Source organism: Penicillium daleae (genome assembly GCF_028827525.1).
Source record: "Penicillium daleae strain IBT 16125 chromosome Unknown utg000001l_segment0_segment0, whole genome shotgun sequence".
NCBI lineage: Eukaryota > Fungi > Ascomycota > Eurotiomycetes > Eurotiales > Aspergillaceae > Penicillium > Penicillium daleae.
The window spans coordinates 1141253-1158000 of record NW_026623149.1 but is presented as its reverse complement, the minus strand read 5'-3'; the positions used below and the strand labels follow the sequence as shown (position 1 = coordinate 1158000).

General features: G+C 40.8%; 3 protein-coding genes across 3 annotated transcripts; 1 reads left to right on the top strand and 2 right to left on the bottom strand.

Moving 5' to 3' along the window:
- Positions 1 to 84: 84 nt before the first annotated feature.
- On the bottom strand, positions 85 to 792 carry N7458_000348 (uncharacterized protein; the record flags this gene model as incomplete). The annotated part of the gene is made up of 1 exon (XM_056903742.1): positions 85 to 792. One exon carries the CDS (start codon positions 790 to 792, stop codon positions 85 to 87), a length of 708 nt encoding a protein of 235 aa, XP_056771509.1.
- Positions 793 to 4758: 3966 nt separating this feature from the next.
- Positions 4759 to 5659, bottom strand: N7458_000347 (enoyl-CoA hydratase/isomerase family protein; the record flags this gene model as incomplete). The annotated part of the gene is made up of 2 exons (XM_056903741.1): positions 4759 to 5387; positions 5446 to 5659. 2 exons carry the CDS (start codon positions 5657 to 5659, stop codon positions 4759 to 4761), a joined length of 843 nt encoding a protein of 280 aa, XP_056771508.1.
- Positions 5660 to 6940: 1281 nt separating this feature from the next.
- On the top strand, positions 6941 to 7813 carry N7458_000346 (MBL fold metallo-hydrolase; the record flags this gene model as incomplete). Its single annotated transcript, XM_056903740.1, has 1 exon — positions 6941 to 7813. One exon carries the CDS (start codon positions 6941 to 6943, stop codon positions 7811 to 7813), a length of 873 nt encoding a protein of 290 aa, XP_056771507.1.
- Between the last annotated feature and the right edge of the window lie 8935 nt (positions 7814 to 16748).

Sequence of the window (16748 nt, the reverse complement as noted above, 5' to 3'; positions counted from 1 at the left end):
TCCTGTTCGATACCTCATCAGCGAGGTATTTCGACGTGGGTACTCATTGATCATGTCCCCTTCAACCCCTGAAGAGTCCATATCTCAAATGGCATTTTCAAGGAAATCACTAGGCTTCTTTCCAGTCCTATCATACTTCTCCACATACTTCTCCCCAAATTCGCCGACAAAATTATCATATGTCGACTCTGGCTTCTTCCTACACAACTCGCATAGGATCATCTTCACGCCTTCTTTGAAATTCTCCCTCGGAAAGACCTTGACAATCTCATTAAACGCCTCCCATGTCAACGGACCCTTCCCACCAGGAAAGACATTCGGCCCCGCAAAATCTGCCGAGATGCCTATATGCGCAACCATGACCTCAGGCTGCTTATGCATGGCAATGGAAGACGTAGTATGTAGCGCAATCGCGTCCCAGACGAGCTGCACTCGATAATGGGCCCAGCTAGGGTCATTCCCAACCTCGGTGGTTAGGAATTCCCGTGCGGCGTTGGCACTGTCAACCTCAAATCGTTTGTCTGCAGAGCACTTATCGCTGTCCACTGACCAGGCTAGATCGTGAAGGATCGTGCTGATGGCGAGGGCCTCATAGTCAACGGCATAGTCTGGCACCGCGGTTGTGACAACGGAGACAGAGGCGATTGCGAACAGGAAGCTTCTCATAACGTGATTGTATGTGAAGTCGTCGCCATGCTCTCGCGCGTGCGCGATGGCTTTGTTGACTAGCGGGGTATCTGGGATTGTGATTCCGGCTAACTCCCGGGTTGGTAGGGATGAGAGAGCGGGCATGTTTAAAATTGATTGCGAGGTGAAGTTGATATAGATGCGTGGTACTTGTAAGAACAGATATTGAGGGATTATATACGCTGGTTCTCTCATTGGTTTCCGGTGGCGAAGACGGTTGGGAACGGTAACCCGTAATTCCGGTTGATTAGAGATCGAAGTACAGTACTCCGTATTCTTCTTCTGAAACCTTAAATTGCTATGCTTGAAAGTTCGGTAGTGTGGACCTAGCCGGTATTGTTGAACTAAACTATCTCAGGTAATATTCCACTTATGGTTAGGTTCTTATTTCCTAAAATCAGTTATTGTACATTGCGCAGCAAAAAGGCCGACATTTCCGATGAAACCCTTTGCGCTAATGAAATACTATGGCAGTCTGAAATAGTCGGGCTAAACGGGAATACTAGTCCGCTTATATCGGCATCAGCGGTTGAGGAGTCCGCGATGAATTCACATTCATAACTTTTGCTCCATCCCGTACAACTCGTAAATCTATAAGTTTAAACTTTACCGGAATGAAATGGGTTTAAAACGCGTAGGTGGAAAGGAGTCATAAGGTCGACGATATTAGGTTAACAATTCAACGATTACAATAGACCACTAGGTACGAGAGTGTAGGAATCGGAACACGGCAGCCTAAGCAGAGACGCGTTTCGATTATAGGCGGCAAAGAGGCTAATCGACAGGCAGGACACAGCGGTGTTTCGATAGCTAGAGATAGACGAACCTGGCGACCACAGTTATGACAAGATCGAAGAGCTAACATGCTGAAGCCGTAATACACACGGAAAGTTAGATAATCTTGTCTACTAATCTTGTCTACTAATCTTGTCTACTATAAGTGAAGATTATCAAGTGCAGGTAGCAGACCAAGGATCGGTAGTTAATAGACGAAACATTACGTCAGTAGACCATTCTACACAGAAAAAATGTAGTACTAAGCAGAAGGACAAATAGAATCGGGAGTAGCGGGAATACAAGGAGTGGTTGCATAGTCATAGCGTGCGTAAAGTTACGGAAGATAGTAGCCGAAGCCGATTGGATCTATTTGAACCATGAATAGCCCAAACAAACGCATCAAACTATAAAGCTAAGTAATAGAAACCGAACTTCCGACAGCACTCAGTGTGCTCTCACATGTCAGTGAAGCAAGGCGTGGAACAAGTTGGAGTGGGTCATAGTAAGGAGAGAGATATAGAACAGAGGAGAGGCAAGCGTGGAAGGTAAACTTGCGACCAGTGCAGATGAAGCTGTAGAGCCTCGTAGATCCTCGTAGATCCTCGTAGACCAGTGAAGGGCAAGCCAGGGATTCCACAAGTCAGCGAATCAGCGACGCTAAGCGTGGAGTCAATACCAATGCCATAAGAAAACTTAAATCAAGAAGAGAGCTATCTAACAAAGGACCAGCCGTTCATGGAAGGCAGACGTAGAGAGAAGTGTGGAACGAAGCCATAGAACCCTAAGAGCTAGGATGGATAGATAAGTCGACGAGCAATCAGACAACACGGCGACGATCGCCACAATGGCAACGAGCGAACGAGATCATTCCTTGGCGGCCAAAATCGACGAATCAAGCGGCGAGAATGGGCAAGGGTTTTGCAGTACGACCGCAGCAAAACTTTGCGGGCAGCTCGCGCAGGGTAGTAAACCCCTTCACTCGTTCCTCGTTTCAGGGCAATACGCTGATACAAGTCTGAAAGATACAAGAATCTAGAATTAGTGTGCCTCGCCTCGCTAACCCGATTGGGTTGCTTCAATACCAGAGGCATGCTCGAATGAGCACATGGTGAACGAAACTTCACCGCCTTTGGAGATCGTCTGGGGAATCATGTAATCCTTGCCAGGTTAGTTTTCTCCATTCCCTTACAACGTTCTTAACTTCATCATTGATCACTATTGTGCAACGCTATCAACACCTGGAAAGAGTGTTATCGAAATCAATCGACAACCCTTCCTGTCGTCTTATATTAATTTCTTCACCTCACAACTTTCTTCGGGAGAACTGCTCTAGGTCTAGAGTTAGGATACATCTTCTATGATGAATGAGGGGCAAGATGGGCCTACACCGGCATCAAGAGCCGACCGTAGACACCACACTCCCGAAAGCGTGTTGTTTATTAATACGGCCGTTGGATCCGAAGCCTCACAAGCTTCTATCCGAAAGAAGGCTCGTTCGCACATTATGACTCGGTATCATAAAAACGCTCGTGAGATGCGTGTAAGCAAGGCATTCCTATACATTGGTTCTTGACGATCCTAACTAGGTTTAGGGAGTGGAGCGACCTCCTCATGATGATCCAGTTTCTTTTGCCACCAGAGGAAGAATACTAGATAGGGAGCAGTCACAACCTGTGGTTGCTGACTCAGTGCCGATACATAGGATTGGCCCTACAACTGCTGACTTCGATCTACAAATCCGTTCTCATGTCGGAAACCTAGGCCCATTACACGGATTACGTGAATGGGAAGAGAGGCTCAACTCCATTTTAGGGCGGACAATATCTGACCCTTCCCGGTTTGACCTACTTGGTACTGTTTCGTTTCCATTTCAGTTGGACCACCGGGATCAGAATCTTCTATTTCATTGTAAGTTGTCGGCTCTTTCTTTCTTTCGACCATACATGTCTTATCTATAATAGATTGTACGGTCTTTAACTACACGAACATGCCCGTTAATTCCAAGGAAGAATGGATAAAATTTGCTGTGACCGACGCTGCACTTCTTCATACTACATTGGTTATCTCAGCCTTACACGTTGCACTCCTTCGTGGACAAGAATTTAGCGTTGACGCATTTCGACATCAAGGGGCGGCTGTGAAAATCCTTAACGATAGGCTCAACGATCCTATACTCAGCAGCACGGATTCCACTATCCTCTCCATTTCCTGTCTTGCATTAATTGACGTAAGGACGACTCATGGATGTTTAAATCTCCGATTGACAGATGTTAGATTTTGAACGCATCGCCACTTGGAGCAGCCCCTCATATAAAGGCTCTTGAACAGCTTGTTAATCATAGGGGTGGTCTTAACGCCCTAGGATTCAATGGTATTGTGCGAAGAAAGGCCCTTTGGTATGATTTCACATACTAGTCTATGCCGTCTGAGTCTCACACTGTGATGATCTAGGGCGGATCTTAGCAGCGCTATAGCGCAGCGAATCGCACCTCGCTTTCCATTTTCCTCGGAAAAATTGACCATGGAATGTTCATCCGATGATACTCCAATTACAGTCAATACGTCTGCAACAAAAATCTGTACCGAAGTTTCCGATTGGGTAGCAGGCTGTCAGTATCCTTCTGGTATTGAGGCTATCATCGACGACCTTCAACGGCTGTCTCTAGTGCTCAGTTCTGTTAATCGTGCTGATATGGCCGAAGTCGATCAACTAATGCTGAGTAACCACTTCTACAATCTTGAACGGCGTACATACGACCTTCTTCTTCAAGCTGAAACCGGATATTCCTTCACCCAGACTGTACCAAAACACTCGACGAGCATTATTCCCACTGACTCGTTATATATTGCATGCTGTTTGACAGCCATTATATACGTCTCTCTCGCCCTTCGCGAGATCCCACCACGAGCTGGGATATTCAGTCCGCTCTTAGGACGCCTTACGACAATTCTCCGTGATATCGATATTTCCGCAGTCTCTACTACTTATCCCGGAACGTTGTTATGGATCCTAGGCACCGGAGGTGCAGCGGCTCTAGGAAGAGAAGAGAGGAGATTGTACATGAAGTGGCTTGACTATTTCTGTCGTGCACAACACATATATGACTGGGATGTTATGAAAGATGCGTTCAGCAGATCTATCCACACTCCTAGGTATATGATGGAGTTTATGGACGTTTGGAACGATGTTGAAGAGTCCAGAATCTTGAGAGATTTAATTAAGATGTGACTGAAGACCTTTGCAAGGGAATGAAGACATTTTTCGGTATAGTGTTAATATACAACTGTAATCCCTCACTGATAAGATGGCATTGCCATGAGAGCATCAGGCAAAGTCCTCTCTTCTTCGCAATTTGTCGCCCCTTTAATTACCGCCCAAACCTCTGTAACAAGCTGGGCCGTCTTCGGCTGAGTCAGAAGCTCCACGAACGCCTGAAAATCCTTCTCGAATATCTCCAGGGATGATGCGTTAGTAGCATCGTTGACTCTCTTCTTCGTCATAGCCAGTGCCGAGAGTTCAAATTTTCCCACGCGACCAACATAAGCATCCACGAATGCATGCATACTCTCTGACGTCTCAAACGCCCGGTTGATCAGTCCGTACTTCTCCCCTTCTTCTGCCCCAATGTCCCGCCCTGAGTACAGATACTCCAATGCTCGCGGCTTGCCCATCTGTTGAACCAGTCGCATCGCTCCTCCACCTGACGCATACACACCAAGGCAAGCTTCAAGATGGGCTAACCGTGTGCGACCTTTTATTCCGAAGCGCATGTCGAAGGCCATAGTGAAGTCGCAGCCTCCGGCTCGCGCACATCCTTCAACGAGAGCGATTGTCACAATGGGAAGATTGGTCAGTTTATACATGAGACCAAAGAAATATCCCAATGTTGGGTGCTCAGGGTGCATTTCTGGAAGCGTGGACTCTAGCCAAGTTGTTTTGTAAGACTCTAAAAAAGAACAAGATCGGTATCAATCACTAACCAGGATGGGGGAGCAGATCCAGATGAGCAACAAAGAAGTCCGGATTTGCACTTTGAACCACTAGGATCTTAATATCACCGCTTGAGGCAACATCGGTGAGGAGGTCGTTAAGATCAGACATGAACCTCCAGTCGCAAAGGTTGATTGGTGGATTGTTGATAGATGCAGTTAGGACAGTGCCCGTCTTTGACGTATTGATCGTACTGTGACCCATCTTTTGGTCAAAAAAATGCCTTTTGAATAAGTAACAGAGAGACTTTGAACACTGCGGGAAGAAGGTCTTTCGGCGCTTATACGGTGTGATAGAGATGGGGCATCGGTTGGGACGGCGTGGCGGTCACCTCCTATTTATGGATCCCCCACGGTTTCGTCTCCTGGAATAGGAGCATACTTTAACCCAAAGTGGAATATTACTAAAAGCATTCTAGTTGACTTGTATGGCGCTCTACACATACTATCACGATGTCATAGACTTCTCTCAGATGCAAATACTGTACAATGCTTGTCGCAAACTTACGGTTTTCACCCGATCCGTAAAGCCCGATCTAAGCTCACTGCAACTTCCATATAGTTGGGCTATATTGTGTTGCGGTTTGGAAGGCCGTAGTGACATAGGCTTTTTTTTCCTTGACGTTACAGAAAATGATGCAGATTCTACTTTTTCATATATACTTATCTATATGTGTAGGTTATTTAGCCAACAAATAACCAGTACACATTAAAAAAGCTTTCAAATAAAAACCAACCGAAAAGTAGCTATTTTATGGGCATACATATCAACTAACTGTTATTCGAGGGAAATTTTGCGAGAATCTAAAACACTCCCGCGATGCTTACTACTATAACTATGAGTGGAATATTACCCAAAATGGATTTAAAATTAAATCCCGGGAATTAAGGGAATTTCCGGTAATCAAAGCATTTGCGCTGTTAGAGTTGTATCAACGAGTGAGCCTCGACCGCGAAGACAATACTTCCAGGCTGGACATTTCACACAATGACTTCTTGTAGCAGCTTAAATGGGTTTAATTTCACCGTATTCTAGAACTTTAGTTGAAAATGTATTATATCCTTTCGCCGGATCGCCAAATTCGATAGTCGTGGTAAAACTCAGTTGAATTTGAAACCTTGGGTTGTTATTGCGCGGCTCGATCGGCCCAATCATGTTAAATCGGGCTTATGGAGATGAATGCTAACTCAAAGCGGCATATTACCCGATAGGGCCTAGTTCATCGCCACTATCTAATCCCACCCATCACAAATCAATCTCAAGACACATGCCGTGAAGAACAACATTGGCTAAAATAACTGATGTTTGGATGGCCCAAGATAAACCTCCACCGTCCAGGAGAGCTAACCAGAAGCAGTAAATTTCTTGATGTAGAAGTGATAGGCTCCGTTTTAGCATATAATAGTACTCTGGCCTTGGTTGGAACACGGCTCTCTGCAACAGGCACTACGTTTATTCGATTTGGAACGCAAGTCAATCTATAACATGGCTTCCCCACTTAAAGTCGATGTCTACATTGCTCCTGGAATACCTTTTTCTTCTCCTGAGGGTTTACCAAGCTTTGTCGCTCCAGTCTGGTCACCTATGGCCATTACCCTAATATCTGGACACAAAGAAGCCGTACTCATCGATGGACTCCTCACAACTGCTCAAGCGGATGACTTAGCAGATTGGGTGAAGTCTTCCATACCAAACAAGATTTTGACGACAATATATATAACTCACGGTCATGGTGATCATTTCTTCGGCTTGAAACGGCTCCTGGAACGATTTCCGAACGTGAAAGCTGTCACAACTGCGAAAGTTATCGAGCATATGCAGCACGAGCTAGAACCCGATAATTATCAAGCTATATGGGCGAGCAGGTTCGGTAAACAGATCGATATCGACGGTGGTATCCTATCGAGAATCGAGTCATTAGGCGACCACAACAATACTATTCTCCTTGAAGGTCATAGGCTCATTGCCATCGATGCGGGAGAATCAGACACCTGGAATACGACGTACCTACATGTCCCTTCTCTGGGATTGATCATTGCGGGTGATTGTGTGTATAACGATGTGCACCAATTCCTTGGAGAGACGAATACGCAACAGGGTCGGGACTCGTGGATCTCGATCGTTAATTCTATTGCGGACCTCAATCCTCGCACCGTCATTGCGGGGCATAAACGACCCGGTGCGGTGGACGGAGTCAATAATCTTGCAGCAACGATCAAGTATATCGAGGACTTTGGAGACCTAGTCGGCAAAACTGGATCAAAAGTCCAGCTATTCGAGGAAATGATGAAAGCGTACCCGGACCGGGTGAATCCGTATGCTCTGTGGTTATCTTGCCAGGGAGCATTCAAAAGTTGAGGTAACCTGGCTGTACCATTTACCTTATGCATTATTTCAAAAGCCTAAGATATGCCGGCGATATCCTTTTTCTTGCTGCTTCATTGTTCAAGACACTGCGTAAGGTGGCAAGTAGAGCGATTTTACCCCCATGTCAGAACGCAACCGCTTAACACTTACTATTAGTAGAATATTTAAAAATACGAGACGATATGATACTATCTTGAGTACAGGCTAGCAGTATCTAGTCACGTAGGCCCGGATGAAATTTAGACGGTTACGATGCCGGGGACCGAGGTTTCGTGTCATCTTATGTGGCCCTTACGTTGGAACGCTGGCGTTGGGATGACATCATGATCTATTTGTGGGTCCGTAAAATACATGAACGTAACAGCTTACTCAGGGCATTTTACGGGTTCCAGCTCAGCGGGACCCAAAAAAAGTTCAACGGGACCCAAGAGATTTCTGACTAATTTTGGGTCCCGCTGAGGTGTTGGATCTCATCGGGACCCAGAATATTTTGGGTCCTAATGAGCTATTATGCTCACTTTTATGTATTTTATACAGGGTTCAACTTTAGTTGAACCCCTACCTTACTAAACTGCACTATAACTCTATACAGCTCTATATAGTATATGTTACTAAATTCTTGATGACTCCTTATATTATTTATTAAGAGTAATATGAAAGAAATAGCCTTGATCTTAATAAATTACAGGTTTTGAAAGAAAAATATCTATTTTGTGGAGTTACAATACAAAAGTGTCAACAAAGAAATGAGAGATATATCTTTAACAACACAACACCACCACTCTTTTTTTTCCTTCCCTCTCCACGAACTTTGTTTACACAAGGTGAGAACATCTGTTTACTCTACTCTCTAACGCGTTTCTCTATATGTTTTGCATATACTGAATACTTCTAGCTTATCAATATGTCGAATCTTGGACTCTTCCCTGGCCTGGGTCTAACCCGGGCCGAATTTGACAATACTACCGTCTTGAACGCTACTAACCCTAACCCTCTCCTGGGATATACGTATAGTATATCGCCTAGAGGCATATACTATTGATATACTAACTATATATAGGGCCTATTCCTGACAACAATCCTGGCTGGAAGCTAGCTATATATACGGCAGCTCTGGCTACAGGCGCTCGCTATTATAATATTAAAGCAGTAGATATCGCGGTAACCCCCCCCTAAACCCGGCCGTGGTTCTCAACAAAGAGAACACGGGAGTATACGTAGCGTCTTAATATACTAAGGATATAGTTACTATATGCTAACACTACGAGGAATAGCTGTGATATCGTCGTGAACCCTCCGTCCTAGATATGCGGTCTAGTCTTTTCGGAGGTACCTACTCTACGTCGTTATATCCGCAATAAGCATTCCGGAGCTAGTTAGTGTCTATAGATTGGATATATTAAACATATACTAACAACGTGACTACGATATAGTCGTTAACCCTAATCGCCGAGCTAAGACCTAGTACGAGATTATTACGGGCCAGAACGCTATTAGACGTTAGGTCCTGTAGGGTGGCTAGCGGGATACTAGCTACCTATATAAGCCTAGACGCGGCCCTAAGAATAGGTAGATTGGATACTAGGCCTCCGCCCTAGAGCGTATTGCGTAAGTACCAAGGGTACTCTATGTTCTGCACAAGTCAATATACTTCTAAGTATATAGGTTTTATATATTGAAGATATACTAACAATCTGTATAGAGCTACCGATATATAGTTTGCCGCACAATACGGTACACGTTTCTACCGCTGGCAGGCCCCGGCAACCCCGCTCTCTGCTCAACGTAGCCGCCGGGTAAGTCTATATTATATATATGCAAATGATATATTGAGTATATGCTAACGATATATAGCGTGGCCCTGGAGTCCCTAGGAACCCGATTCCTTTCGCAGGTTTTAGCCCTGCTACTGGTACTAGAGGTGGCGGTAATAGAGGTAGTGGCAATAGAGGTGATGGTAATAGAGGTGATGGTAATGGAGGTAGCGGTAATAGAGGTAGTGGTGACGATGGAGACGAAAACGACGGGGAGGAAGAGGAGGAGAGCAGGGAGGAAGAGGGCTTATCCTCCTCTGCTTCTAAGTCTCTCTAGTAGCTAGGCGTAGTTGAATCTGTATGAATCGTTTGTTATCTTACTATATAGAATATATGTAAACCAGACACTAAAAGTAGATTGAAGATATACTAAACTTATGCTAAGGTTTACCTGCCTCTATACTCCGTAGTAACTCTTGCTTTTCCCTTCGAAGGGCCAAAATCCTTTGCTTTCTCCTAAGTTCAGCAACTTCTTTCTATAACCGTGCCTCTTTATCATCAAATTCCTAAGTATAGCCTAACTACTAAGATATACTATCCTAAGGTACTAATCTAGATGATTCAGTATAAACTAAACTACCCCGAGGAACTAAACTACCCGGAAGTATACTAGATAGCAGTACAGATATAGTTTGACTATATACTAAGCTTACGTTAGTTACCTCTAAAGCAGTTATGGAAACTGAATCTGAGATATTCGGAAGCTTAGGTAGTTATATTATAGGGTTAAGAATATTATAGGGATTGGTTAGGTTCCAAGGTTGGTATAGTTTATCGATACGACGATTAGCAGATTTTCTGAGACGTTTGTCTAGTATAAGGTTAGTATATATGTAATATATGTTACTTATATAGACAAACCCTTTTTGCGAACTTGTTTAGTAATACGATGCACAGGGTTATAAGATCGCTAAGTTAGGAAGATACCTTGCTCTTCTGCAAGTTTATTCTTTTGAATCATCTCTTGTATATGTCTTTTGTATCTATAGATAATATATTAGTGATATACTCTATACAAAAGAGATATAATTAAATACCGTAGAATTGCTATTAATAAAGCTTGCTTTCGGCCTACTACCTCGTTATCGTGGAAATAACTGCTTTCGCTTATTCTAGTGTGGTGTGGTGCGTTTATCCACTATTTAATAGGAATCTTAGATGCCTCTAGGGTTATTCTAGCAAGAATCTAATCAACCTTCTTATTCTGAAACTATCTTAGTGTCTCTAGCTATTTTTCTATAACTTTATCTATAATTCGAATAACTTCTGCTTTTGAATTTGTATTCTAGATCTGTGAGATATTTGGTGTGAGATATAGGGCAAGATGCCTAAACCGTCATACAGCATATCAAGCCAGATTCATAAGGCCTATACAAGATGGCTAAATCTCTATAAGCTTTATGCTATACCATCATCACTGCGGTCAATGACATCAAGTAAGACGTATACAACAGTATACGATCTACATCATCACTACGGTCAATAACACGATCTACATCATCACTACAGTCAATGACATCGTACAATCAAGCAACCACCGATCAAACAGCTACTACATGATATCACTATGCATCTAGATCTGTCTGCATGAGATCATCATGCATCATCTAGAACGATCACATACAAGAGACAAGTTGATTATAAATATGCCCTGCTTTCTCTACCAAGATAACAATATTTAAGACACATAAGCAAGATTCAATACAATCAACCAAGCTTCAGTCCTACCTTACTCTTCTCTCATCTTATCTTTATGATTCTAAGCCGAATTGAACTTATCCTTCCTATTCAATCAAGAGGAAGAAAGATCAATCGATCTTATTCAATTATCTTTAATTTATCTTCCTCTTTACCTAACCTGCGTAGCATCGCTTGCTCACAGGTTATGAGCCCGAATTGATCCTACTTCAATTCGGCTTATACCACTTCTTCAATCTTCTATCTTCAACGAAGAATCCCTTACTTTTAAGAGAAACTTCTCTCTCTTAAAAAGAAACAAAAAGCTCCTCCGACTTCTTATTTTCAAAAATTTATACTCGATTTTTACCGGTCGCGTCTACTTCTCTATACGAAACACTAAGAAATCTCGACTTTCTTAACAAAAACAATCATTTTTCAAATATTCAATCAAGTTTTTAAAACTCAAGATGATCAACAAACATAATATCGATCCTCTCAAAGGAGAAGGAAATTATGTTGCCTGGTCTATCCGAATCAAGGCGATTCTTGATCAAGAGAGACTGATTGATACAATCCAACATGATTACACAAAGCTTCCTGCTATTCAGCAAGGCCAGATTCCTAATCAACACTGGTCTTATGAAAAAGCAATTGCTTTATTACCTAATTAACGATTACCCGATTGCAGAAACACTACGATTTGGTTAGGAAGAAGATCTGGTAGACCTATAAGATCTACTAGCCCTGCTAAGATAGGCTAGAATAAGCTAGTTATTCTATCTGATAAATTCAAAACTATTGATCAGATAAATCGAGACGCTCTATCATCAATCAAGCTATCATGCAAAGATAGCCCACTCTTTTAGCTAGGAGATACCACATCGGCCTACTAAGTATAGGTTACTTTAGCTACCTAATATCGGCCGAAAGGATTTACTACCGAATTCCTTGTGTTAAAGAGCCTATTCAACAGCCAATTAGGCGATTTCGATAGTATGTATAACTATCTCACTAAGATAAGGCGCCTGCTAATCGAATTAGCAAGCCTAGGGATTAATTTCCCTAAGCAAATCGTATTCGTATAGGTTCTCAACAATCTTGACTAATTATACGCACCGATTGTTCAAAATATTATTTAATCTCTTCGCAGAGATTCTAATTCCTATACGATTAAATCGTTATTCGCCAATCTTATTAACGAATCGCGCAGTTATATTTAATCGAGCAAGCAAATCTTTATAGCTACTAGCCAAAGCAATCGTCAAAGCAATCGTTAAAGCAATCGTCAAAACAATCGTCAAAGTAATTACCAGGCTAATCATAAGCCTAACTATCAGGTAAATCACCAATCAAATCGTCAGGCTAATCAAAATCGTCGAATTAGCAAAAAACCGTGGAAAAAACTGTCAAATTCTGGCAAATACTATACGCATTATAATATACGAAGCCATACAGTAGCAGATTGCTAGTATCTACATCCTTCTGGCAGACTAGCTAATTAGATACCTAGGGCAAATTAGCCTAGATCCAATCAAAATAATCAAAGATTTAATCAACAAAAGAAGATGATCATAGCAATGCTTAATGAGTAATCTGACAAGGAAGAAATCCACGTCACTAGTCATATGACTAATTACCCCGCAGAAGCTGAAGAAACCTTAGCTAGCAACCTACTACCTACTAGCCTATTAGCTAATAATCTAATTGATCTTGACAGTAATATCCGTTATACACCGATCAGTCTAATTGACTATCGATCAGATTATTAGATAGAATCTGATATACCTATAATAGAGGCATAGCTAATCAGGCATAGCCTACTAATCTTTGATGATTAAAACCTAATGAGAGACTACTCAAATCTAAGTAATAAATCTATAGTGAATATACTAAGAAGTCTCTCACTCTGCGATGAGTTCTTGCATGAAACCGATCAGGTAATTTATCTACCTATCAAAACAAACCAAGAAACCAATTCTGATATCACTATAGAAAGTACATATAATCTGATAAATTCAGATCTTTCTACTACAAAAGTGATTTTCATTATTAATACAGCTGCCACTATATATGCAGTATCTAAATTGGATTTGTTTGATAGTGTATATAAAACTAATAAAACTGTCATATAGGGAAATGCACAAAGATTATCTATCGATCTTGCTGGAGATATTATCTTCTAGACGAATACCAATCTAGTCTACAAACTAACTAATGTACTCTATATCCCATAATTAGGAATCAATATATTAAGCATATATACACTGAAAAATTCAGTATCTCTATTTAATAGAGAAAAGGCCACTATTTTCGATCAATATCGAAATATTATGCTGATTAGGCATAAGCAAGATAATCTATATCGAACTACCCTATATGTGATATATACAAAGCTACATAAGGAAGATTCTAGCTAATCAAAATCAAAAGATCAATCTATCCAAAGTACTAGTAGCACTACTAGTATATTAAAACTTTAGCATAATAGATTAGGTTATATAGGCCTAATACTACTATAAAGGCTATTAAGCCAAGCAAATATATCTCTATCTAATACAGAGATAAGAGATTATATACAAAATATATACGAAATATACATACAGTCAAAATATGATAGGAAGATCAATAAATCTTCTACTTCTGCTGCCGAATACGGTATAGGCGAAAGAATACATAGCGATATTAGAGGGCCTATTAGCCCTAAGACCTATAATAGCTATCGCTACTATATCACGTTTCTTGATAAAGCATCAAGATATCTATATATATCTCTACTTCGATCAAAAGACGAAGCTATTAAGAAATTTACCTTATATAAGCAATTAGTTGAAAACCAGCTTAATAAGAAGATTAAAGAGATATTTACCGATAACGGTACTGAATACGTGAATGATAACTTCTATATATTATTAGGAAGATACGGTATTATATACCGAACTACGCCTATCTATACAAAAGAGCTAAATAGCCTAATTAAGCGCATAAACCTAATACTTATGAATAAGGTCAGATGTTTATTAATCTAATCAGGATTAAAAGATAATATATAGGGAGAAGCCTTATTGGCTGCTACCTATCTATATAATATAACCCCACACAGTGCTCTAGGGTTCAAATCACCCTACGAGATATATCACAAGCGCCTACCTACTATCAGGCATATAAAGACCTAGGGATCTATTACCTACTATCATACAAACAAAAACCTGCCTAGCAAGCTATCGCCAAGAAAATCTATAGCTATTATTATTAGCTATAGTAAACAGAAGCACTATAAGCTATATAACCTAAAGCAGAAGAAGACAGTTTAGTCAAGAGACCCTACTATCTTAGAAGGTAGATTCCTGATGAATCAGTCTGATCTAGCCAATCAGGAACCAGGAAATAAGAAAAGATCTGCTAAACAAGCAGCAAACCCTATCAAAAAGAAGATTACTAGTAAATCTACTAGTAAATCTACTAGCCTATCTACTAGCAAATCAGCTAGTAAATAAACTAGCGAATCAGCTAGTAAAGAAACTAGCAAATCAGCTAGTAAGCCTACTAAGCGAAAAGCTAGTAAGGAAGCTGCTATTACAGCGGATCCGTCTCATAAGATAGAGATCCAAATCCCATCATTAAAATCTACTAAAGATAGCGAAGATATATATACTATATCAGATACGCTACTAAGAGATTTTATAAAGACTATTATTAACGATCAGCCTACCGATTATATATTATCGGCAGTAACTAATAAAGAACCCTCTACCTTTAACCAAGCTATACAATCAGCTAAAAGGAATAAGTGGTATAGGGCCTGTCAGGACGAAAATCAAAGCCTGATAGATCAGGCAACCTATGAAATCGTTGATATACCCCCTAGTATAACACCTATTAGGGGTAGATAGGTGTTCAAAAAGAAGCCTATAAAAAATGCCACAGGCATCCAGGCTAATTATATTACAAATGCGAACAAAACGATTCGCTATAAGGCTAGATAGGTTATACAAGGATTTAATCAACGATTAGGTGTTGATTTCCTAGAAACCTTCTCTACTACTACTAGAACAGAAACCTGGTATATATTACTAATAATCGCGATAAATAAAAAATGGCATATCAGGCAATACGACGTTAAAAACGCATTCGTACATACTAATATCGATAGTGATATATATACTATCTTGCCAACTAGCCTATATAGGCTAGGAGACCCTGTCTATCAAAATAAGTGCTGCTACCTTAAGAAGGCCCTATATAGCCTAAAGCAAGCACCGAGGCTTTGGTCTGAATTCTTTACAAAGGCTATCGCGAACCTCGGATTCGATAGAGTTCCTATCGACGAGGGAATATATATAAATAGCAAAACCCAGGCTATTATCATCACACATGTTGATGATATAATTATTATACACGAAGATCTAGCTTATATAAATAAGCTAGCTACTGCGGCTAGGCAGTATATTTAATTAGAAGAGATAGGCGAATTAGCTACCTTCCTAGGCAATAATATCAGCCTAAATTATCAAGATCAATCGATAACTATCGATCAAAATGATTATATATCAAAGATCTTGTCAAAATTTGCTACTACTAGCAAACGGCTAAAGAAAACGCCGGGTAAAGCAGGGATCTACCTAAGAAAAAATCAATTAAAAGCTTCAGAGCAAACTATTAATCTCTATCAAAAAGAGATTAGCTTATTACTATATACTAGCCTAAAGACTAGGCCTGATATAGCCTATCTAGTTACCTATTGCTTAAGATATATAAGCAATCCTGACTAATCACATATCTCTGAATTGAAGAAGATATAGCAATATCTACAATATCGGCCAAATCTAGGCCTACACTACGATTGCACAGAGAAAGACCTATATATAAAAGGCTACTCTGATGCTGATTAGTCAGGCGATATCGATGGTAGAAAATCCACTACTAGCTATATATTTAGCCTATCTAGAGATCTAGCTACTAATAATATAGTAAGCTGGAATTCGATGCTACAAAAATCAGTAGCCCTATCTACCTGCGAGGCAGAATATATAGCTATAAAAGAAGCTATACGGGAAGCTATCTATCTAGCTAACCTGTTTAACTATCTAAACGATAGATTAGGCCTAGGCTATACGCCTAGCAAGCCTACTATATTAGTGGATAATAAGGTAGCTATTAAGCTAGCCGAAAACCCTGAATTTCACAAAAGGACGAAGCATATTGATATACAATATCACTATATCAGAGATCAGGTCAAACAAGAAAGGGTCGATGTTCAATACGTCCCTACTAAACTGCAATTAGCAGATTTCCTGACAAAAAACTTCAGAAGAGAAATATTTAAAGACCTGAAGAATCTAGCTAATCTCTATAAGATCTAGCTATATATATATATCCAATTTAATATATAATATCATAGATACCTTCAGGTATGGTTTTCACCTAAATAGGTT